This window comes from Nerophis lumbriciformis, linkage group LG10 (assembly GCF_033978685.3).
Source record: "Nerophis lumbriciformis linkage group LG10, RoL_Nlum_v2.1, whole genome shotgun sequence".
Classification (NCBI taxonomy): domain Eukaryota; kingdom Metazoa; phylum Chordata; class Actinopteri; order Syngnathiformes; family Syngnathidae; genus Nerophis; species Nerophis lumbriciformis.
The window spans coordinates 5184409-5211462 of record NC_084557.2 but is presented as its reverse complement, the minus strand read 5'-3'; the positions used below and the strand labels follow the sequence as shown (position 1 = coordinate 5211462).

At 38.2% G+C, this 27054-nt stretch overlaps 1 protein-coding gene across 3 annotated transcripts in view; it reads right to left on the bottom strand.

Annotated features, from left to right (window-relative positions):
- scaper (S-phase cyclin A-associated protein in the ER) overlaps nt 1-27054 on the bottom strand; it is a 146084-nt gene that overhangs the window by 35800 nt on the left and 83230 nt on the right. For all 3 annotated transcript variants that reach the window (XM_061970390.2, XM_061970392.2, XM_061970391.2), the window contains 3 exons: nt 26207-26266; nt 23974-24100; nt 6359-6474 (listed from right to left, as the gene is read on the bottom strand). In XM_061970390.2, coding sequence (XP_061826374.2) covers nt 6359-6474; nt 23974-24100; nt 26207-26266 — 303 coding nt within the window. The remainder of the gene's footprint in view (nt 1-6358; nt 6475-23973; nt 24101-26206; nt 26267-27054) is intronic.

The window sequence follows — 27054 nt, the reverse complement described above, 5'->3', positions numbered from 1 at the left end:
TTTTCAGTTATTTCACCTTTTTTTGTCAAGTACCACCAGTACTCCACATGTGTTCATTCATAGTTTTGATATGACAATCTACAATGTAAATAGTCTATAAAGAAATAGAAAATAAAGAAAACGCATTGAATGAGGAGAAGGTGTGTCCAAACTTTTGGCCTGTACTGTATACTGAATCTGTGTGTAATGGGACATATTTCAGAAAACCTACTTGAAACAGGCGTTCATCCCTACACCAACAATAAGAAATAAAATGTATGTGATAGACTATAAATCTCTCCTCTGAGCAGACTTCAATGAAATCCATTGACTTCTGGAGATACGAATCTAGGTCTACAATCAACTCACTCCACTGCTCCTGTAACGAGCATACAATTGCTTTGTAACACAGCTAATCGGGCTAGTCTTTAGTCGTCTCTGAACAAATGGGCAGTCTATCAAAGACATGTTTGTGTTATGCCCTTACACCAGCTTGTACAAAGAAGCACCGCAGCCATCCGTCTTTGGTTTCCCTTCCACCTAATTGAGCTCGATGAGGTCCGACACCTGATAGGCCCTCTCTGGGAATCCCAAAAGCAATTTGTGACAGCTCCAGTCCGCATTTTTGAGAGACAATTTGGTAAAGTGCCACACCAACTTGTCTCCTGTTACGCAAACATGTTGGGTGTGGCGTCCAGTCCATGGAGGCAACATTCCTTTAGCACACCTCCATGAGGACGTTCTTTGCGTGATCCCTCAAATGACCACACCAAACTTTACCCATTGAGTCAAGAGAATTATAGTCTTTCTTCTATATAAAAAAACACATTTTATTGGGATAAGCGATTTAAGCTGCACACAAAGTTAACCTTACAAAACAAGGGATTACCGTTTTACCTGGGACTCTTTTTTTTTTTTTAATCCTCAGAGAATGCGGACAAGAGGTGGAGCTTACCTGATCAACTCCAACCGTGATCTGGTGCTGCCTGGGTGGTCACCAAGCATTTTGTATGATAGGGCGCAGGCTTAGGGAGGTGGAGCTGACCTCTGCTTTAAAATGTCTCTAGGCTAGTCCTTTTATTGGGTAAAATAGGTAAGACTCGTTCAGTTATTTTCGAGTGAGACAAAACAACTTACCTTGTGATTTATTTTTATGCGTATTTTTTGTTTTACTACACAAAAAGGTACCGTAATGCGTTTAATAACACAACAAGCATGTCAAAGGGTCTTTTTTTTTTTTTTTATCATTGCCCTGATTTATCTACCCTGGGATCTATGGTCTTTGGTCTCACATTTCTCACCTTCTGTACACTTCCTATGTGAGCAGTCAAGCTTGGCAAGAGTAAACCGGCAGAAATCCGACCAACTTCCAGATCAGGTTGTGTTTCCGCCTCTTAAACAGGGCAAATTTGTGTTCAGGGGAAGAAAACGAATCCTAAGCCAAAATAAAAAAGTCAGAGGAAATCCAGTTCTGGTGTCCTCAAACAATCCCTTCATTCACCTCTATTTAAATGACATTTCATTTGATTCTGCTGCTGATCATTGGGATACCCCTGAGTGCTTCTAGGACACCAGCTTTGCCTGTTGCTCCACGCTGACCAGGTCGGAATTGTTGGGGAATCTTAAAAGCCGTAACACCCTCAAAATGAATGATGGAAACATCCTGAAATGTAATCACTGGCAGCAAGTTGAATTTGACAGGATAGACCACATCATGTAAGACGGAGAGGTTGAAATATAACTTGGGTTAACATGGACTAATCCCTTCTCTGGAGATCATCCGATCATGTTACCATGACAACTTCACATGTCGTTTCAAGTCAGTTGCATGAGAAATACAAACATCCGATTTACATTATTAATTTAACAATATTGCTTATTGTAGGTGTAGGACAGCAATGCATTTTATTGATATAGACTACAGTATGTTTCACACTGCCTTAAAAAGATGGCTACTTTGCTCCTTTTCGTAACTACCGTATTTTCCGCACCATAGGGCGCACCGGGTTATAAGGCGCACTGCCGAAGAGCGGGTCTAGTCAGGTCTATTTTTATACAAAAGGCGCACCGGATTATAAGGCGCATTAAAGGGGTCATGTTAGGATTTTTTTTTTTCTAAACGTAAAAGACTTCCTTGTGGTCTACATAACATGTAATGGTGGTTCTTTGCTTAAAATGTTGCATAGATGATGTTTTACACATCATCTTCAAGTCACTTTCTGACAGTCTCTTCAGGATGCGCCGTTTTGTGGGCGGTCTTATTTACGTGCCTCCACTTCGACAGCATTTTCTCCCTGTCATCTTTGTTGTAGCGTGCAAGGACGGGAGTGGAAGAAGTGTCAAAAGATGGAGCTAACTGTTTTAATGACATTCAGACTTTACTTCAATCAATAACGGAGCAGCATCTCCTCATCTGTGGCTCACTAGTGCAACAACAACACCTAGTGGTTAGAGTGTCCGCCCCGAGATCGGTAGGTTGTGAGTTCAAACCCCGGCCGAGTCATACCAAAGACTATAAAAATGGGACCCATTACCTCCCTGCTTGACACTCAGCATCAAGGGTTGGAATTGGGGGTTAAATCACCAAAAATGATTCCCGGGCGCGGCACCGCTGCTGCCCACTGCTCCCCTCACCTCCCAGGGGGTGAACAAGGAGATGGGTCAAATGCAGAGGACAAATTTCACCACACCTAGTGTTTGTGTGACAATCATTGGTACTTTAACTTTAACTTTAAATGTGTCCCGTGAAAAACCGTCTGACCGGAAGTCTCTAATAACTAAAGTTCCTTGGGTGAATAATGTAAACTCACTACACCGGTATGTTTTTAGCGCTTCCATAGCGATGTAAGTAAGAACTTTACACTACTTTATATTAGAAATGGCAACAGCTGTGGATGAACGTCCCATAACAAGAAGATTATCGACTACGGTGTCTACAAAGACGGACGTGCGCAGATCCCAAAATACAGGTCAGCAGGTACCAGAAGGTAAGAAAAGTTGCTTTTGCATAATATTGCGAAACAAAAGATTTACCTTATACACACACCATAATAATACTCCTATGTTGAAGCACAGTACAATCCATTAAGCGGTGCGGCTTCATAGCTTACCAAAGACGTACTAAAAAATGTTGATAGATTTTTGAGCGCCGTGTGTAACGGTTCTATATTTTCAATGGAACATATAAAATGTTAGTGTTGTGTACTTGAGTCATATTGTAGTCTACACGTGTCTCTTGTGTGACTGCCATCTAGTGGTTCCACTTATCATTTCAACATGTACCAAATAAAATTTCTTCAAGGTCGGTAAGCACAACCAAAATTATTCCGTATATTAGGTGCACCGGGTTATAAGGCGCACTGTCGAGTTTTGACAAAATGAAAGGATTTTAAGTGCCACTTATAGTCCGCAAAATACGGTCTAAACTAAAACCAAAATATTAGAAGAGTTGTCAGTATAATGCAGTAAAGTTCTAAAGCACTGCAGTCATCACTGATCTAGCAGGACATTAGTGGAGGCTGGCAGACAAATTAGCTGATTAATGTAACAGTAACGAGATGGAATCTACCTCCCTAGAGAGAGATATGGGTGCAGCATCTCTGCAGCTGCCTTCTTTTTTTTTGAAAGAGGTGATCAATATGGCAGCGTCACTTGTAAACAGATAGTGTAGCACACATTCGTGGCAGTCTATTAGATGACAGATAGTGGCAATGTGAGCGCTTTTACACTGGCTGCTGCAAACCTTAACTGCCATAAAATCATGGCTCAGCTCAACCTCTACCTGATCTGAACCTAAATTGATCCCCAGCATCAAACAGCTTTATATGTGGTTATAGTCTATATATATTTATTTGTGGTTTATATATATTTATATGTGGTTATAGTCCATCCATCCATCCATTTTCTACCGCTTATTCTCTTCGGGGTCGCGGGGGGCGCTGGAGCCTATCTCAGCTACAATCGGGCGGAAGGCGGGGTGTATATATATATTTATATGTGGTTATAGTGTATATATATTTATATGTGGTTTATATATATTTATATGTGGTTATAGTGTATACATATTTATATGTGGTAATAGTGTATATATATATTTATATGTGGTTATAGTGTTTATATATTTATATGTGGTTATAATGTATATATATTTATATATATTTATATGTGGTTATAATGTATATATATTTATATATATTTATATGTGGTTTATATATATTTATATGTGGTTATAGCGTATATATATTTATATGTGGTTATAGCGTATATATATTTATATGTGGTTATAGTGTATATATATTTATATGTGGTTTATATATTTATATGTGTTATAGTATATACATATTTATATGTGGTAATAGTGTATATATATATTTATATAAATGTATATGTGGTTATAGTGTTTATATATTTATATGTGGTTATAATGTATATATATTTATATATATTTATATGTGGTTATAATGTATATATATTTATATATATTTATATGTGGTTATAATGTATATATATTTATATGTGGTTTATATATATTTATATGTGGTTATAGCGTATATATATTTATATGTGGTTATAGTGTATATATATTTATATGTGGTTATAGTGTATATATATTTATATGTGGTTATAGTGTATGTATATTTATATGTGGTTATAGTGTATTTATATGTGGTTTATATATATTTATGTGTTATAGGGTATATATATTTTTATGTGGTTATAGTGTATATAAATTTATATGTGGTTTATATATATATTTATATGTGGTTATAGTGTATATATAATTATATGTGGCTTATATATATTTATATGTGGTTTATATATATATATATATATATATATATATATATATATTTATATGGGGTTTATATATATTTATATGTGGTTATAGTGTATATATATTTATATGTGGTCATAGTGTATATATATTTTCTCATTCTGTTTTGCACACTCATGGAGTCAACATGTGCATAGTGTCATGTCCATAGTGTATATACCCCCCGCCCCCATTTTTTGTATATATTGTTTTTCAAATCACCTGACATATTGTATATTGTATACTGTGTATATGTACATCATTTATCCATTTTCTTTTTTACGTAATTTTTTATACATATTGAATGTATCAAATGTAATGAATATTTAATGGTCCACAATGGAAACAAGCCTTTTAGCTTTTGGTGGCAACCATTTGCCTTTTTAAAGCATTACATGGACTCTATTCCTTTTAGATGTCAATAAACTTCTCAATCAATCAAAACCTTTGTTACTAAAAGCTTATCGATGAGTTTGAACTTGTTTGATAAAAAGAATAACGACTGTGAATAGGTCTTGCACAATCAAATGAGAAAAAACAAAGAAATTCAGCTGTAAAAAAAAAAAAAAGAAATCTTTCTGGTTAGGTTAATAACATTTTAATTAAGGCAAAATCTGCTGCAAAAAATTTCCACCGGATTTTGATGATTGATGAAAGAGAAAAAAAAAATCAATAGACACGTGATGCCCTTTAAAAGCCTTATAAATATAAGAATTAGTCCATTAGCAGGGATTCAGAGACCAGTAAATGCTAATGAATGGAAGCACAAGGCCATTCTGCTCCATTACAGAGTTTTACCAGCCAGTAGGGCCCTCGCTCTGACGTTATCTATTGGCAAACGCCAGACACACCACTCAAAAATTCTCTGCACTCTAAATGAAAAACGGGACTCGTGTGTTGCTAGAGTAAAGAATGAACATAAATTGATTAGCCAAACTGAACTGCTTTTCGATTTCAGGAGGCGCATTGTTACTCATTGATAAATATTAGCTGTTTTTACTGAAAAGAAGACACCATACACCAGTCATTTGTAGCAATGAACTCACTCAAATTAGGAAACAGCAAAAAAAAATATCAGGAAAAAACTATTATATAGTGTTGCCAGATGCAAGCAAAGACTCATTGGTCAGACATAATCCTAAATTTGTGTTTTCCCATTACAAAGCCATCACTTGGATTTCGGGAAATGAACCACCAATAACAAGGGTGGTGTCACAATAAGTATTTTACACGTATGATGTGCTTTGGAGCACAATTAATAGGGAATTTAATTTCCTTTGCACATGTGATAAGCCAGAAGAGATTTGACAAAATGTTCCCCTGTGATTAAAGTCAACTATTAGTTGAAAGCGGAAAATGAGTGAGTCTGTTTGAATGAACATCAATTTCTATACCATTTAAAAATCTAATTGAAAAGTATCAAACTATTCCAAATGAAGCTGCAGCTCAGACTGCTTCTGAAAATTGCTGACCAAAGTTAAATCACAGAACTGAATCAGACCCCAAAACAGTAATTACTTTGAATCACAAGTAAATGAAGTATGTATAATTCAGATGTGTACTAACTTGAGTGGAATACGGGGGATGGCGGTAGGTGATGAGGCAGCAGTGACAACCTGCAGGATTTGCTCCAGAGCCGATAGTCCACCGCTTATTTGGAAAGCTACTTGGTCTGCGTTGTTCTGTTGAGGCGGAGACAGAGAGGTCATCAGAGACATACAGTTAATAGACAATGAGCCATATATTGAAAATGAAAGGATTGCAATGGCTTTCACTAGGGATTAGGGTTGTCCCGATACCAGGATTTTGGTACCAGTACCAAAATGTATTTTGATACTTTTCTAAATAAAGGGGACCACAAAAAAGGCATTATTGACTTTATTTTAACAAAAAAATCTTAGGGTACATTAAACATATGTTTATTATTGTAATTTAGTCCTTAAATAAAATAGTGAACATACTAGACAACTTGTCTTTTAGTAGTAAGTAAACAAACAAAGACTCCTAATCAGTCTGCTGACGTATGCAGTAACATATTGTGTCATTTATACACCTATTATTTTGTCTACATTATGAAGGACAAACTGTAAAAAAGTATTATTAATCTACTTGTTCATTTACTGTTAATATCTGCTTATTTTCTGTTTTAACATGTTCTATCTACACTTCTGTTAAAACGTAATAATCACTTATTCATCTGATGTTTGATACTTTACATTACTTTTGGATGATACCACACATTTAGGTATCGATCCGATACCAAGTAGTTACAGGATAATAAATTGGTCATATTCAAAATCCTCATGTGTCCAGGGACATATTTCCTGAGTTTACAAACATAATATGAATTTTAAAAAGGAAAAAATATTTTGTGACGATAAAAAATATCGAGGTAATCATAGTAGTAACGACTAGATACGCTCTTGTACTTGGTATCATTACAGTGGATGTCAGGTGTAGATCCACCCATGGCATTTGTTTACATTGTGACCAACGTTCCATTGCGCACTGCTCAAGCGTCCTCTGCGCACAGCAAATCTATGCCGCGCAAAAAATAAAATCCCACTCTAAACAAAATATGTTTTGTATGATTTTGCAATGCAACTGTGAGTAACAGGTGACGAAAGGCGGCCACAACAGATAAAACAATGTTTGTCAACACTTAAATTATTGTAACGTCTGTGGAGAGTGGAGACACTTAAAGGAGGACAGGAATTCCATCGGTCCCTTTATTTAGCGAAATTGTTTGTCGGCCATTACCACACCAAAAAACAATGTGTAAAATACTTTTATCTAGCAAAACTGGTCGTTGTCTACCGTACAAACCAAGCCAAAAGCAACTCTTTGTCATCTGTTATATCAACAGCAGCCGCTTGCTCTCTCTGTCTCTCACCTGCACCAACACATACACTATGGCAATTAGCCACTGGTGCGTTTAAGGCCACACAAAAAGTTATACAACTCCAACACTACACGTAAAGTGTAAATGTCAGGTCGTTTTACTATGACTCCTCAATCAGTGTGCTTATTCTACTGTCATTTGTTAAGAATTTTATTTTTTGGATATTAATCATGAAATGATGTTACAGGACTACATAATTGCTAACAAAAATATTTATTTTATGGACAAAAAGTTAATAAACACTTCATCTCATGCAACATGTGAATGTTTTAAGCGGAACTAAATGTGATCTCTGAAAGGGGTACACAATATTTCCAAAGCAGGACCCCCACCCAGGCATAAAATACTATAGTGCATAGCTGATAAAAAAAAAAAACAATATCTAAATGGGCCAATCTCTTGAAATTGACTAGTCACTTGATTATAATAATAAGACATTTAAATTGTTATGTCACGTTTGAGACAAATGTGCTGCTGGTATGGCCACAGTGTGCACGTCTGTATTCCACTTTGTGCGTTTGCTCACACACATGAAAAATTAGAGGGAACATTGATTGTGACGCAGTGAGCTATTGTATCCTCCTACGGTGTGTAGTGAAGCATGTTTAGCTATTCCTCGTCCTGCAGTGATAATGATACTTGTAAGAAACTTACTTTATTTGTTGCCATGGAGGCGAGGATTAGTGATTTAGAAGTAGCTAAAACACACTCAGCGGATTGACACTAGCTGCTAACTAGCTAGCCATGTCTTAAAGCACCTCTTCCTGAGGGTGTTTCAGTGTTATAACTTCACATTTATCGTTACTTTTTAAGCCAAAATGCGTCCGTTCTCCCTTTTCTGTGTACACACTGTGACTGCTTGTAAGTACTCTGTGTGCGTGCGCTGCCGAACATGCTCCTCTGCTCGTAAAACCAGCAATGTCATGACGTGACGACGAAGCACCGTCATGCCCGTTAAAAAAAAGGGGGACGGGTACCAGTACTTTTTGGAGGTGGTATAGTAAGGAATATGATTCATTATCATATGTTTTGTTATGTTATTTTCATTTATTATGCGCCCCCCCAACCAACTGTTACATCAGCCCGAGTAGAGAAACAAAAAAACAGAAACAGAGACTGAGACTCACAAAGGAATCTAAAATAAACATTTAAGACACACAATGAACACATAAAACAAAAGTCATCTGCGGTAAAGAGGTGAGCTTTAAGCTGTGCTCTAAAAGAGTCCAGAGTGGTGGCGGACTACATATTAAGAGGGAGCTTATATGTTCTACTTGTTCTGAAATTGTCATGTATCCATCAAATCTGCTGTTGAGACTTGGACTATATAACCAACATATAAGTAGATTGTAAATTAGGGGCGGGACATGGATAAGCATTCTTGCTTTTTTCCCCGCATCCCTTTTCGGTGGGTGCCGTTGCATGTCTGTCAAATGACAAAGAGTAATGAAGTGTTATTATATATGTCTGTCTGCCAGAATAAATACATTCATTCATTCATTAGTATCGCAGTACTATACAACCCTACTAGGAAGGGAAACCCTCTTTCTTCTAAGGGGGCGTTTTTTGATTGATTGACTGAGACTTTTATTAGTAGGTTGCACAGTGAAGTACATATTCCATACAATTGACCACAAAATGGTAACACCCGAATAAGTTTTTCAACTTGTTTAAATCGGGGTCCACTTAAATTGATTCATGATACAGATATATACTATCATCATAATACAGTCATCACACAAGATAATCATCAGGGTGTATACATTGAATTATTTACATTATTTACAATTCGGGGTGTGGAGGGGGGGTTAGGTTTGGTTGTTATCAGTCATTCTCAACAATTGAGAACAGAGAAATGGACATTGAAACAGTGTAGGTCTGACTTGGTAGGATATGTACAGCAAGTAGTGGACATAGAGAGAGAGAGAGAGAGAGATCAGAAGGCATAAGAAAAATATCTGCATTTGATTGTTCACATTTGATTATTAACAACAATCCGGGGAGGGTGTTAGTTTAGGGTTGAAGTTGCCTGGAGGTGTACTTTTATTGTGGTTTTGAAGGAGGATAGAGATGCCCTTTCTTTTATACCTGTTGGGAGCGCATTCCACATTGATGTGGCATAGAAAGAGAATGAGTTAAGACCTTTGTTAGATCGGAATCTGGGTTTAACGTGGTTAGTGGAGCTCCCCCTGGTGTTGTGGTTATGGCGGTCATTTACGTTAAGGAAGTAGTTTGACATGTACTTCGTTATCAGGGAGGTGTAGCGGATTTTATAGACTAGGCTCAATGCAAGTTGTTTGACTCTGTCCTCCACCCTGAGCCAGCCCACTTTGGAGAAGTGGGTAGGAGTGAGGTGGGATCTGGGGTGGAGGTCTGCGTGGGAACGAAATCCCAAAAAGTGACATTATTACTTGCATATGCACTTTTGCATATGCATCCACGTTTGTGGATGTATGTTATATTGTCTTTATATTCCAGCCAGTTAATCCATTTTTGGGGGGAATTGAGGGGATTATTATGATGCATTCAAGAGTCTTATGGCCTCAGGGAAGAAGCTGTTTCAGAACCTGCACCTTATTGATTTTTTATCCTGCACTACCATGAGCTAATGCAACGAAATGTCATTCTTATCTGTACTGTAAATTTCAAAAACTACTCAGTGGCCTAGTGGTTAGAGCAGGGGTGCTCATTACGTCGATCGCGATGTACCGGTCGATCTCGGAGGGTGTGTCAGTCGATCACCAGCCAGGCATTAAAAAAATAGTCCTAAAAATGAGCGATCATAAATCTTCACTATGACGTCACTTTCGTCACTTGATTGACATTCACGGCACCCGAGGGTTTTCTCACGGCACCCGAGGGTTTTCTGAGATGACGCTGGCTGCTGCCAGCTCATTAAAATTACCGACTGGAAGGCGAGAAACACTTTATTTCAACAGACTCTGGCGCCGTACCTGTCGTCAAAACTCCAAAGACCGACTGCACAGTTGCACAATAAAAGCTCTGCTTCATCCTGCCTGCGCTACCAAAATAAGAGTCTCAGAAAGCTGGCGTGCACAAGCTAGCAAGCTACGGAGTTTGCCGACAATGTATTTCTAGTAAAGTGTATACAAAGGAGTACGGAAGCTGGACAAATAAGATGCCAAAAACCAACCACTTTCATGTGGTATTGGACAGAAAGGAGGACTTTTTTTCTCCTCCATTCGAAAATGCGGACGTTATCATCACCACTGTCTGATTCCAATCAATGCAAGTCATCACAATCAGGTAATACACCAACTTATATTCTTCATGAAAGAAAGGAATCTATATGTGTTAAACATGCTTGTATTATCTTTAACCACCTTTAACTTGTTAACAATATTAACTATATGTGTTAAACATGCTTGTATTATCTTTAACCACCTTTAAGTTGTTAACAATATTAAGTATATGTGTTAAAGATGCTTGTATTATCTTTAACCACCTTAAAGTTAACAATATTAACTATTTGTGTTAAACATGCTTGTATTATTTTTAACCACCTTTAACTTGTTAACAATATGTGTTAAACATGCTTGCATTATCTTTAAACACTTTTAACTTGTTAACAATATTAACTATATGTATTAAACATACTTGTATTATCATTAAACACCTTTAATGTATTAACAATATTAACTATATGTGTTAAACATGCTTGCATTATCATTAAACACCTTTAACTTGTTAACAAAAACATATATTTCATAAATAAGTAAATATAAATTATATATATGAATGAGGTAGATCCCCACGACTTGATCAATTGAAAAGTAGCTCGCCTGCAGAAAAAGTGTGAGCACCCCTGGGTTAGAGTGTCCGCCCTGAGATCGGTAGGATGTGAGTTCAAACCCCAGCCGAGTCATACCAAAGACTATAAAAATGGGACCCATCACCTCCCTGCTTGGCACTCAGCATCAAGGGTTGGAATTGAGGGTTAAATCACCAAAAATGATTCCCGGGCGCGGCACCGCTGCTGCCCACTGCTCCCCTCACCTCCCAGGGGGTGATCAAGGAGATGGGTCAAATGCAGAGGACAAATTTCACCACACCTAGTGTGTGTGACAATCATTGGTACTTTAACTTAAATTTGAATGACAATAAAAAGGAAGTCTAAGTCTAAGTCTAAAGTATTATTGCAATCCAGACTACAACAGTCAAGTTTGGGTCGAAGGCAAATGGCGTCTATAGCTACAGGCTTTGATTAGCCCCGGGGTGGTCTTAACCTACGCCTCGGTCAAAGAGAGTGAGAAAATGTCAAACAATGACATGGAATTATAACAAAATGCTCCATATTTGGATAAGTTAGGACATTAAAACCGATTTCCACCACTTTCTTACTGTAAATGTATTTAGGTGAGATATCCTCAGTCTATATGTAACACTTATATTGGAACTAGGCTGGTAGGGAGCAGTGTTGAAGCTGCAGGACCTATACTTTACCACCGAAGGTCACCCCTCCACCTAATGAGGTTCCAGACTCCTTAGTGCTATGACAGCACTAATATCCAGCCACTTCACTACGCTTTTGTTCCGCAGATGGGAAGTTGCCAACAAGCCTGAACACATTGAGAGTGAAGCGATTTGCCAAATTACAGATAAGCTCTTCATCTGTCACTCACGGAGGCGACTGGCTCCTTGATTCCGGTGTTGCACACCAAGCAGACACAGACAAAAAAACCTAGACAAACACACTGTAGACTTCCACATAATGAGAAATGTTTGAAAGACAGTGTTTTGTCAAGTGGCTCATTAGGACATGCCAGCAGTTTCCATTCCTAATCAATTGGGTTTCAGGCGCTGAGCTTGGCTTAACCCTTCTCCTAACCCTCCCATCAACACACCCGTCTTACACTTCCCTGGCAAAAGAGAAACCTCTTTCATTGCATCTTATCAAACAGTCTTTAATAGGCTAAACAGGACCTGCCCAGTCATGGCCGTTTCCAGGAGAAACCACACAAAAACCAGTGCGGATTTGTTACTTTTCTGTTCTGACGACAGATTTATGGAACTGAAAAGGATTAGGTTCAAACGACCCGTCATACTATCTCACAATAGCCGCACTTTCCACTTGAAACTTGAATGAAATGTGCCAACACACCTTGCTGACATAACACGCTCACAAGGAAAGGGCGACTGTGGAAAACAGTTCTCATTGAAAACGTATTAATACATACACAAATGAATAGGCCAAAACATCCATCGAGCTATCCGTTTCCTACCGCTTGTCCCTCTCAGGGTTGTGGTGGAGGATGGGTTGGAGCCTATCCCAGCTGCACTCGGGCGAAAGGCAGGTTACACCCTGGACAAGTTGCCACCTCATCGCAGCAGTATAGAATTAGAAAAGGATGTTGCTGAATAGACAATATGTACAATATTTTTTTTATTTATGTCAATCCAAACACGCACGTACGACGGACGAAAAAGGAGGGACTTTGCAGCGCGCGCACTAGGGGTGTCTTGATACCGGTACCAAAATGTATTTCGATACTTTTCTAAATAAAGGGGACCACAAACAAATGGCATTACTGGCTCTATTTGAACAAAAAATCTTAGGGTACATGAAACATATGTTTATTACTGTAATTTAGTCCTTAAATAAAATTGTGAACATACGAGACAACTTGTCTTTTAGTAGTAAGTAAACAAACAGAGACTCCATTTATCGTTCTCTTGTTTTGTCAACATTATAAAGGACAATCTGTAAAAATGGATTATTAATTTACTTGTTCATTGACTGTTAATATCTGCTTATTTTCTGTTTTAAATTGTTCTATCTACTCTTCTGTTAAAATGTAATAATCACATATTCTTCTGTCGTTTGGTACTTTACATTAGTTTTGGATGATACCACAAATTTAGGTATCGATCCGATACCAAGTAGTTACAGGATCATACATTGGTCATATTCAAAAGTCCTCATGTGTCTGGGGACGAATTTCCTGAGTTTATAAACATAATATGAATTTCAATTAAAAAAAAGAAAAAAGATTTTGTGACGATAAAAAATATTGATGTAATCATAGTAGTATCGACTTGATACACTCCTGTACTTGGTATCATTACAGTGGATGTCAGGTGTAGATCCACCCATGGCGTTTGTTTACATTGTGACGTCGGTGAGCTATTGTATCCTCCTACGGTGTGTAGTGAAGCATGTTTAGCTATTCCTCGTCCTTCAGTGATAAACATACTTTATTTGTCGCCATGGAGGCGAGGATTAGTGATTTAGAAGTAGCTAAAACACTGCCGATTGCGGATGAATGTTAGCTGCAAGCTAGCTAGCCATGTTTTAAAGCACCTCTTCCTGAGGACGTTTTGTTAGTTTTTAAGCCAAAATGCGTCCGTTTTCTGTCCGTGATTGTGCGCTGCCGAACATGCTCCTCTGCTCGTAAAACCAGCAATGTCGCCACGTGACGACGACGCGCTGTCAAAAAATAAATATGGCAAACCGGTACTTTTCAAACAGAGTATAGTAACATTTTTGATTCATTAGTACCGCGATACTATACTAGTACCGCTATAGTACCCAGTGTGCACTAAGTAACTGTCAGTTTGAACATACTTTTCTGACAGGCTAAGTAACACATCTTCAAATCTTACAACTTCTAAAATGAAGGTTCCTTTTAATGTATTCACATTCTTTACTCCCCCCCCCCAAAATGAATACCAGTGAAAAATGAGCAGCTAATGAATCATTCTTTGGCAGCACGGCCAGCAAAGGCCAATCATTATGACCCCAGTTAGGAGGATGGCTTCTGAATAATACAAAAAGGAGAATCTTATTCAATTATTGTGCAGGGTCAACTATTGTTACAGCAGCTGATGGGAAGACTGCAGCAGCTGCTGCTCACTGCTGCTCCACTGCAGTGGCCGCGGAGCAGCCAGATTGCACTGTGCACGCTCCTCCCACCAGACACTTTAATTACATCAAGAGGAGGGAAGACCCTCCACCATCCAGTCTGACCCAGATGGACGAGCAAGTGATCAAGTTCACAGAGTACTGGATTCACACTCGATCGCATTTGACATCACTCAAGTGAGTGACAGAAGTAAAATAGATGGTCATCACGCAGCCCTTTAAACACAACTCTGAAGCCCTGTTGGCTATAAACCACACACAAGTAAACATTTACAGCAAACATGTGTCTTTGTAGTGTTTACAATACATTCAACTATACCAGGGGTCGGCAACCCGCGGCTCTAGAGCCGCATGCGGCTCTTTAGCGCCGCCCTAGTGGCTCTCTGGAGCTTTTTCAAAAATGTATGAAAAATGGAAAAAGTTGAGGGGAGAAAAAAAAAAAATTGTTTTAATATGGTTTCTGTAGGAGGACAAACATGACACAAACCTCCCTAATTGTTATAAAGCACACTGTTTATATTAAACATGCTTCACTGATTCGAGTATTTGGCGAGCGCCGTTTTGTCCTACTAATTTTTGCAGTCCTTGAACTCACCTTAGTTTGTTTACATGTATATCTTTCTGCGACTTTCTAGGACGTGTTTTATGCCACTTCTTTTTCTGTCTCGTGTTGTCCACTAAACTTTTAACGTTGTGCATGAATCCACAAAGGTGAGTTTTGTTGATGTTATTGACTTGTGTGGAGTGCTAATCAGACATATTTGGTCACTGCATGACTGCGAGCTAATCGATGCTAACATGCTATTTAGGCTAGCTATATGTACATATTGCATAATTATGCCTCATTTGTAGCTATATTTGAGGTCATTTAGTTTCCTTTAAGTCCTCTTAATTCAATTTATATCTCATGACACACTATCTGTATGTAATATGGCTTTTAATTTTTTGCGGCTCCAGACAGATTTGTTTTTGTATTTTTGGTCCAATATGGCTCTTTCAACATTTTGGGTTGCCGACCCCTGAACTATACATTAGGAGTGGAGTCAAATGAAAAAATAAAAGAGTACTCCCAATTTTTTTTTTTTTTTTAATAATTCAAAGCTGCCATTAAAACTATATAGCCATTAAGACGGGGGCCAGCAACCCGCGGCTCTCGAGCCGCTTGCGGCTCTTTAATGCCGCCCTAGTGACTCCCTGGAGCATTTGTAAAAAAGGATTGAAAATGGAAAAATATTTTTTTTTGTTTGAGGACAAACATGACACAAACCTTCCCAATTGTTAGAACTAATACTGTTTAATATGTTTGTGTGTATGCTTCACTGATGACACTATTTGGTGAACATCGTTTTATTCTACTCATTTCGTCGGTTCTTGAACTCACCATAGTGTGGACTGTGACGCAACAGTTTGTTTACATGTAAAATATTCCACCCCTTTGTCTCATTTTGTCAACCAAATGTTTTATGCTGTGCGTGAATGCACAAAGGTGCGCTTTGTTGATGTTATTGACTTGTTGGAGTGCTAATCAGGCATATTTGGGAATGACTGCAAGCTAATCAATGCTAACATGCTATTTAGGCTAGCTGTATGTACATATTGCATCATTATGCCTCATTTGTAGGTATATGTGAGCTCATTTATTATCCTTTACTTGCATCCTCTTTGTATATAATTTAGTTTTGCATGTCTCATGACACATTATCTGTATGATCGGTAGGTTGTGAGTTCAAACCAAAGACTATAAAAATGGGAGCCATTACCTCCCTGATTGGCACTCAGCATCAAGGGTTGGAATTGGGGGTTAAATCACCAAAAATGACTACCGGGCGCGACCACTGCTGCTGCTCACTGTTCCCCTCACCTCCCAGGGGGTGATCAAGGGTGATGGGTCAAATGCAGAGAATAATTCCACCACACCTAGTGTGACAATCATTGGTAAAAGTAAAAATAAGTAAGTAACATTGGCTGCATTTTAGATAGTTGTTTGTGTGCCATGTTGTTCCAGACCACAGCAAACATTACCTCGCTTGCCAAAGATTGTAATACATTTATTAAAAGAAGACAGCCTGCCATTTCCTTTAACTTGAACACACACATCTATACCATCTATATAATTTCCAGGAGTTATCTCACCTTCTGAGTAGCCTCTGATTTCCTGATGTTTTGAAAATGTGTAGAATAAATATTACATTTTAACATTTCTGTCAACGAAGATTTATAGACACTTGCATCATGTGTTGTCTTCATTATAAGACTTATATACAGCTTTTCATTTTTTGTGGCTCCAGACAGATTTGTTTCTTGTATCTTTGGTGCAATGTGGCTCTTTCAACGTTTTGGGTTGCCGACCCCTGCCTTAAGAGCTTTAAACATTTTCACACCCACACCTGTTTTGTATTGTGAAGGTATGAAAATGGAAAAAAATGGAATATATCAGCAAACTAATACCCAAAGAGGGAAAGCTGCGGTTTAAAGCTCAAATAACTGGTTGCATAAATTAGTTTTTAAGTGAAGCAAGTGAGATAAAATGAAAGTGCATTACTTTTTACAATGGGAAATTTAGCGACTTCCACTTTCACTTAACTCTTTCAGGCAGCATTATACAGCCAAATACAAAACATTAAAGTTAAAGTTAAAGTACCAATGATTGTCACACACACTAGGTGTGGCAAAATTATTCTCTGCATTTGACCCATCACCCTTGATCACCCCCTGGGAGGTGAGGGGAACAGTGGGCAGCAGCGGTGGCCGCGCCCAGGAATCATTAGAGCATGTAAGTACAAATGCAGCACATTCAGATAGATTTTTTTCCCTGGTAAAACACTACTTCAACATGAGGAAATCAAATATTAGCCACGTCTTGGATTATGCTTAATATTGGTATTAGCAATGCAATGCAGGCATGCAAATATCAAAGTGTGAAAAATCCTTAATTTAAGACATTTTAAACAGTTCATTTTTTGAACCTTGTAAAAAGAAGCATGCTTTTTAGTAGTATTTGTGTGCATCTTTACAAAAACACACATTCTTCTTTTCAGCACATATGGCCAAAAGTTTGGACACACCTTCTCATTCAATCTTTAATTTCATGACTATTTACATTGTAGATTGTCACATCAAAACTATGAATGAACACATGTGGAGTTCTGTACTTAACAAAAAAAAGTGAAATAACTGAAAACATGTTTTATATTCTAGTTTCTTCAAAATAGCCACCCTTTGCTCTGATTACTGCTTTGCACACACTTGGCATTCTCTCCATGAGCTTCAAGAGGTAGTCACCTGAAGTGCTCTTCACTTCACAGGTGTCATAGTTTTGATGTGACAATCTACAATGTAAATAGTCATGAAAATAAAGAAAACGCATTGAAATGAGAAGGTGTGTCCAAACTTTTGGCCTGTACTGTATATATGTAGAAATATAATCATTTGTGATGTCATCTGCCTTTACTAAAACCTATCTCACAGGCTTACTCAGCACAAAAAGGCTCTCACAGGTGGCAATGAAAATGTAACCAGAGTCCACACTTCCTGTATTCTTGACATTCTCTTTCATGGTGAACTGTTTCAGACAGTCTCTAATCGAAAGACTTTATATGAAGACATTATGATATGGCAAGTGTGTGTGCAGCAGCACATTGGACAATTGTGCTTTTCAATCCCAGAGTATTGCAATAATTGGGTTTGACAGAAAATAAAGCATTATGGGCCACAGAGGGAGAAACAGGCTGGGGTCAGATGGAGATGAGGCGTAACCTGGCGAGCAGAGGGGGGTGGGGAGTGAAAGAGGCGGGGCTCAAACAGCAGTGCAGGAGGGGAGTGTCGGGTGTTGTCTACGGAATTAGCAGAGAAAGTGGAGACTGAATCAGATACGGGGGAGAAAAACAAATCTCTAGGTGAGTCAGTGACATGAGAGATGCTTGTTAGGTCAAATAATCTAAACGCTGGCGACGTGAAGTGACTCAGGGGCCAGACAGCCATGCTGACGGAGACTCTATTTATTTGACTTTGGGATTAGAGAGAAAAGTGTTCTCCGGACTGCCTCGTTTGCCAATCATGTTGCCCAATTGCTCTGTTTGGAGATGGTGAGGCAGAACTTGACCAAATGAACTTTTAAACCCAAGTGCAAGACAAAGTCCAAGAACCTCACTCTCCCTTGATTGGCCTTTTTACCGCAACACTACTGGTGAATGGAGCACATATGACCTCTGACCTCCTGCTGAGAGTGGGTGGAGCTGGGAGGAGGGTTCCTCCTGTAGTGACATCTCCCTGGACTCCTCCTCTCTACTTCACCCACCTCTTTCACTACAGCATCTCGGCCATTACCGTTGTCACTGATGGGACTTCATAATCTCTCTATTGCCACGCCCACTGACACACAGTGGGGTGGTATGATGGGGTAAACCACAACTTGGCAGGAAATTTATGCCTCATTACAGGAAGTGGGCTGTATATTCTCCGCATCATAAACAAGGTGGCAGGTTTCAATGCCTTACTGCTGCTCAGATGAATGTGGGTTTTACACTTATATATATACAGGTTTCAAATAAACTTTTGATGAAAAACACAGTTATATGTTTACGTAACTGTAGATTACAAATATTACCCAAATGTTTAGTTTATTTATCTCTATTGTATAGCACTGTATTAGTCATGAGTGTGACACCTCAGTTGCCATAGGTGTTTTTAATAACTGTATGGAATTACATGCAACAACATGGGCTACAAATTGTAAATGTTTCTAGTCTTTTTTAAATTGTATCTTGTTTCCATTGTAAATATTGATGGTAGCAGTGGTACAAAGCACTACAACAGAGCTATCCACATACATGGCTTTTTGATGGTGTTTGTTGACTGGTCAATAGATAATTGTCTAGGCCAAAGGTGTCAAACTCAAGGCCCGAGGCCAGATCTGGCCCGCAACATCATTTTATCTGGCCCGCAAACACCTGGAAATGATATGAAGTACTTTACAAAATGTATTAATTATTTCTATTTCAACAGAAAAAAATACACGATTGCATGCAAGTGCATCTCTTTTTAAAATGTAATAATATGTAATAATGCAACAAATATAATACTATCATACATTTCAAACTTTTTTTGTTAAAATAAAAATAATGACAAATATGTGCTTGACTTAAGATTTCAAAGCAAGTTTTCCATCCAACTGTACACTGTAAAAATAAAAATACTGTAGAACAGGGGTCACCAACCTTTTTGAAACCAAGAGCTACTTCTTGGGTACTGATTAATGCGAAGGGCTACCAGTTTGATACACACCTAAATAAATTACCAGAAATAGCCAATTTGCTCAATTTACCTTTAACTCTATGTTATTATTAATAATTAATGATATTTTTCTTTGTGGAAACACTGATCATCTTAATGATTTCTCACAATAAATATATATAGAAACAGATAAATATCAATATGCATACCTGCCAACTTTTGAAATCAGAAAACCTAGTAGCCAGAGTCCAGGGGCCGCAGGCCCCGGTAGGTCCAGGACAAAGTCCTGGTGGGGGGTTCAGGCTTCGCCCCCCGACGCAAAATGATTATTAGCATTCAGACAGGTTAAAATGTTGCTAAAACCATCACTTTTCTATCAGTCAGTGACTTTTCAAAACAAAAATATTACAGCAAAAATCATATGGGTTGATTGACATGTTTATTCTGTAAGCTAACTTCAATAGTTTGAAATTATTTTGACAGTTAATGCCAGTTATCCTGTCAACCTTTCACAAGACTTCAATTTGTTAATTGAAAGTATAAACAGTATAAACACTTTTTACAGTAAACAAATGGTAAAACAGTACTAAACAATTCCATTAAAAAAAAAATTGGTGTCATTATTAACTTTCTGTCCAAGCTTGTATAATCTACTGCCTTGTTCAATTGTATAAAATATTCTGTGCCTAAAATTCACATTTCTATCACAATTATCATACTGTAAACATGGTAAGCTAACTTCATTAAAATTAATAGTCCTGTCAATAGCATGGAATTACAATTCAAATGTAGTTTTTTTGTAAGCCTTTCAAAAGAATTCAAAATATGAAAAATTAATGAAAATTAATTTAAGCCATCAGACACTTGAAAAGTGGCACATCACATCTCTAATGTAATCATTTTAACTTTTCAACAGAAATAGCACTGCAAAAATATTAAGGACATACTTCTGTATTTTGGTAGTTATGCTGTCAACATTTAACAAGATTTCTTCAACTTGGACTTGAAAGCATAAATAGTACAAACACTTTTAACAGTATAACAGTACTAAACAATTCCAATAGATAACATTGGTGTCATTACCTTTTTGTGGCTAAAATCCGAAAAACGTTGAAAGTTTTCCACTTGTATCGCTAGCAACGGCATTAAACTTGTGTTTTTTTGTCCCAACGTGGTCTTTTACATGCTAATTCCTCCGTGTCAGATCGAAAAATCTTGTCTGCACAAGGTGCAATTCGCGTAGTTTTCACCCTTTTTGGAACGGATAATTATTCCCGGATAGGCTTTTGAATATTCTTCACGGAATGACTGCAGTTTTCTTTTCGGTTTAAGACTCGTTTGCGATTTTTCTCCGGCTGATTCCATGATCGTTCGCTCGTTTGGAAACAATGGCAACAGGTGCCTCGTGCTTGGCAGCGGTGCTATAAATAGCCTCGCACATTTAAAAAAAAATTTTTTTTTTAATTAATGAAAAACCGTATTTTTTATCACTGCAACCGTAACCCGGAATAGGTTGATGAAAACCGTACTAATTACGGGAAAACCGGAGTAGTTGGCAGGTATGAATATGCAACACTTTATATTTATATTTTCTCTTAAGTGCACATTTTTCAAATTGAACATTTTCAAATGATCACTTCTAAGACAGTCTTGTGAAATCACAATATCCCATTTTAACTGGCTAGCCACTAACATTTTTTAACAAATCATGAATTACTTTGCACCATGTTTGTACAATAAAAACTCATGTAAAATACAAAAGTCAACTCTCAAATTTTTAAATAAATCATGTCACACTTTGAACTGGACACCAAATCTGTTATCTGTTTCTTTGTCAGTTAGTGAAGATCAAGTCTTTAAAATATTTTCTTGGATTTTCAAATTCTATTTCAGTTATGTCTCTCTTAGAATTAAAAATGTCGAGCAAAGCGAGACCAGCTTGCTAGTAAATAAATAACATTTAAAAAAATACAGGCAGCTCACTGGTAAGTGCTGCTATTTGAGCTATTTTTAGAACAGGCCAGCGGGCTACTCATCTGGTCCTTACGGGCTACCTGGTGCCCGCGGGCACCGCGTTGGTGACCCCTGCTGTAGAATATACAATAAAAAGCTGGCAGCTTAGTTGCGAAGATTTTGTCGTACAAAAACTATAGTACCCTTTCCATTTACAGTATTATGCTGGAAAGACACTATCAATTTTACAGTAAAACTGTAGCGACTGAGCTGCCAGTTTTTTTTACTGCAAAATCTCAAGATTTAACTAAATATATATATAATCAAATGCATAGGCAATTGTATAATATTACCTTGAGGTGAATCCTCATGCATTTATATCCATAAATTATTCACGGTTACAAGCGACCCTCTGAGGCCAGCCACAACTGCGATGTGGCCCTCAGCGAAAACCAGTTCGACTCCTCTGGTCTAGGCTAACAAATTCATGACCTTGAATAAAATAAAAAGCAGTATTAAAAAATAAAATGGATTACAATGGCAGGAAGCAAAGCTGGTTTACAGGTGCCGTCAAAAACTGCACCTAAATGAGCTGTGACTATTTTCCTGATCTAATTGATTAGCAAATGATATAGTGTCTCTCTTATAATATGATGTAACACAATTTACAGAATAACAGAACTATGAAAACATGGCTTAATCCAGTGTTTTTCAACCACTGTGCCGCGGCACACTAGTGTGCCGTGAGATACAGTCTGGTGTGCCGTGGGAGATGATCTAATTTCACCTATTTGGGTTAAAAATGTTTTTTGCAAACCAGTAATTATAGTCCGAAAATGATGTGTTGTTGTTGAGTGTCGGTGCTGTCTAGAGCTCGGCAGAGTAACCGTGTAATACTCTTCCATATCAGTAGGTGGCAGCCAGTAGCTAATTGCTTTGTAGATGTCGGAAACAGCGGGAGGCAGCGTGCAGGTAAAAAGGTGTCTAATGCTTAAACCAAAAATAAACAAAAGGTGAGTGTCCCGAAGAAAAGTAATTGAAGCTTAGGGAAGGCTATGCAGAACAAAACTAAAACTGAACTGGCTACAAAGTAAACAAAAACAGAATGCTGGACGACAGCAAAGACTTACTGTGGAGCAAAGACGGCGTCCACAATGTACATCCGAACATGACATGAAAATCAACAATGTCCCCACATAGAAGGATAAAAACAACTGAAATATTCTTGATTGCTAAAACAAAGTAGATGTGGGAAATATCGCTCAAAGGAAGACATGAAACTGCTACAGATTTCCCTGCTCTTCAGGGGATTATACCTGAAGAGCAGGTATAATACCAAAACAAGAGAAAAAGCCACCAAAATAGGAGCACAAGACAAGAACTAAAACACTACACAGGAAAACAGCAAAAAAGTCAAAATAGGTCACGGCGTGATGTGACAGGTGGTGACAGAACACTTACTTTGAGACAAGAGCTATATTGATGCATGCTTGGTTATGCTTTAAAGTCATATCCAACAATTGCGAAAACGACTTTTTACTGTCAACTGCGTTTTGTTTTTTAATGATTTCTGCTGGTGGTGTGCCTCCGGATTTTTTCAACGCAAAAAATGTGCTTTGTCTCAAAAAAGGTTGAAAAACACTGGCTTAATCTAACAACTTTGTTAAATTTGAATTGAAAATCCAGAAAAATATGCCAGGGGATAAATCGTGGTAGTCTACAATCATGCATTCGGAATTCAATAAGACTTTGAGAAAATTAACTACTATCAATCCAGGGACTCGCAGACTCGCAGACACGCACAAAAAAATGTCAACTGACCATTGTCTAAACAAGTGGCGTCGGAGTGGTACACGCCAAGCAAGACAGGGACAATGCTCGCTCTCGTGCCAGGAAGCCCCTCTATTGGTACCATGTGCACAAACAAAACATGGTTAACATGGTCTTCATTAGCCAATAACCAAAGGCAAGTGGCTGAAGAGTAAGTGATACTTAGCAGGGTGAGACAGAGGGAGACCAAACCAAACACAACTAATAGCCGAGGAGACATGCCGAGCGTCTGGCTGCAGACGCTTCAGCCCACAGACGAGCTAAAAGAGCGGGTCAATTGCCAAATGCCAGCAAAGGATGTGCAGCAGTAAAGGTAACATAGAAATATATGCATTATATGAAAGAAATATGGATATAATACAATGATACTGCTGGATCTACCTGCTTCTCCAAGATGCGAGAAATCTCCCCTAAGGTTCGGTCCAGACCAGACACTTTGTTGTTGGCCCACTGGCCATTGTCTTGGCCCTGCAACTGCTTCAAAAGGTCCTTCACTAGGCGCTGCAACCTGAATGTAACGTGGCCAAAGAGAAAAACATCTGAGCAACAGTGCAAAATAACAGCATTTATTATTTTACCCTGATTGCCTAATAACGTTGGCAGAAGTTAATGCAGCGAATTATGGTAATTAGGGGAATGTTGGAATTGCTGCAATTCAACAATTGATGATAGAGGGCCACCACGTTATAGAAGACGAGGTTCTACAGACATTGATTGCATTACTTGTACATATGGCTTTATTAATCTGGAGGAATTTATCTTTACAATGACTTATTATTGAATAGATGGCAATACATATTTCCCTCTTACAGAAAAATACCATTTATCTTGACCTTAGAGGGGAACTGAACTTATTTGGGGGAATTTTTTTCATCAGCCACAATCCAAGAACAGGCATCTTTCTTTTTTCTGCGCATTTTTGATAGTGGAAAACTGCTAGCAAGAAGCTTCCAGTCAGTAGGACCACAATGCAGGTAATGGGGATTGTAGTAATTCTTCCCATAAAGCCTTCTAAAAAGCATCCAAAAACCTTCTACCACATTTCATGTACCTGCTGTAAGTATGTTACAGACTTGGACTCTTTCTGGAAAATGACAACTGGTCCTACCAAAACACTGTATTAAAAGGCATTCGAGTTATTAGTGAGAGTAAGAATAAAAGTACAATATTACCTCAATTTAAATATTGACGCTAAAATTAAGATTAGTCAATAAAAAAAATAAGTAAATTAAAACTAGGGACATTTCTAGAATTAAAATGTTAAATCTTGGCAAGTGGCAATTTATTTGCAGTGCAGATCTTATTCTTGAACAACTTGATGGTACACAAACTGTAAATGCTCCAATTGACCAATCAATTATTGTAATTAACATTGGAAGTATCATGAATGGTCAACACATGGCAGCTTCATCCACCTCTGCATGGTGGTAACCTGTTTTACTCGGCTGTTGGTGTGAAACGCGCGCATGTAACACCGGCCGTACTGTTGTTAACAATGAACATCCTGCTTACCGTAACGGTGACTGAGCAGTTTCATCCTTCCCACTATTACAACATTGGTTTTGTTGCTGCAGTGTTGTGCAAAATGTCATGCATTGTCTTGTAGTGTAGTAACAGGCTCAATCAGAATAACATTTAGTATTTACAGTATTTTGGTCATTTCAGACATTAATGAGACTTCTTTCCTGGGCGCATTTATTTCACAGAGCATTGAAAACATGTTCTGTGTTTGCTACCACTAATCGTGGCAGACCTTAAAATGTTATCATATAAGAGTACTTTAGAACACTTGAGGATTTTAGAAATGTATCTTTTTGAGCCTGAATATACAGAGGATGAGCTACTGGTTATGGAAGCTGAGTGGGTAAAACGTCTGAGCAGACCAGGGCTGAAAGAGTCCGTACAGATTTTTGTCCTATCGCATTGTATTGTGAGTAAGGAGCAAGGCACTGTGTCACTATGGCAGACAAGTCGGTGTTACCTACTACAATAACAACGTCACTAAAGCTCGGTTGATATGCAGGTCACGGCTTGAAATGGAGCGTTGAGGTTTTTAAAATATTTTTTTAAGAGTGCTTTGTTGGCAGAATAATTGACTCCCCATTTCGTGCATTGTTAGCCGCCTCTTGCTAGCAGTGTTTCCACTATTTAGAACACACAGAAGATCATTTGTGTTTATGCTTCACAAAAGGATTGTGGAAGATGGGCAAAATACAATTAAAAAGTGTATCAATCAATCAATCAAAGTTTATTTATATAGCCCTTAATCACAAGTGTCTCAAAGGCCAGAATGACATCCTCGGCTCAGATAGTTTCCCTTTAATTATATTTGACATTTTAAACCCCCAAATAAATCAAATATATAATTTTAAACTACAAATATTTTATTAACTCAATTTCTCAAATTAGGAGCTGAAAAAAATAAAACAAAAACATGTTTGGAAAAGGTGATAACATTTCCTAACGGTGATCTGATATGTGCACTCAGACTAAATTTGGAAAAAAAATAATAATAATAATAATCTGAATCAATTCTGAAAATAATCACAGACAGAGGTTTCCTAATATTGGAGTAAAAAAATAAACGTGCATGGAGAAAAAGGAAAGCACTTACTTGGCCTTGTACGGGGAGTCAGGAACCTGCGTCTGAAATGACGTCTCGTATTGCTTCGCTCTGCAGGGGGAGAAGTAAAAAAAAAAGTTTTTGACTCTGGGGGGGGGAAAGGTGTTTGGCCTTCCAGTTAAGCACACAGCAGATTAAAGTGTGAAGGGAAAGAAAATGTTCAAGCTGAATCTGTTTATTTGGCCTGTCAGCTGAGCAGCTACGCCTAAAATACTCAGATACTACTGCGACTCGCGGGGAAGAAGCATTTTGCTGGCACCGACTAAAACCAAGATGAAATCCTAATGTTACTGTGGCAACACTGCAAACAGGGACAAATTCTGCAGTTTTATAGTAAGCAGGTCATGTGGGTTACAAGCATCACCAACAGTGTTTTGAAAGTGTGACCTCCTGGTAGACCACGCACAGCCTTTCGGGTAGCAATGTCTCTGTAGAATTCATGCCAAACTCTGTAAAACAAACTACAGATGTGGCTTTGTGTGGGAGATTGTATCAATGACATGATTAAAAACTCTAGATAAGAACACCTTAACAGTTAATGCCTGTGAATAATCTCATTCATCCAGGTCGTCGTATCCTCAGGGCATTGAAATGTTCGGATTGTTTTAGAAGACATTTTGCCTTCAATCCGAGCAGCTTTCATCAGTTCATACTCACAGACTTGGACTCTTTCTGAAAAAATGACAACTGGTCCTCAGCTCTATACTCTCGGCAGGGTCCTTGAGGGTGCATGGGAGTTTGCCCAACCAGTCTACATGTGTTTTGTGGACTTGGAGAAGGCATTCGACTGTGTCCCTCGGGAAGTGCTGTGGGGAGTGCTCAGAGAGTACGGGGTATCT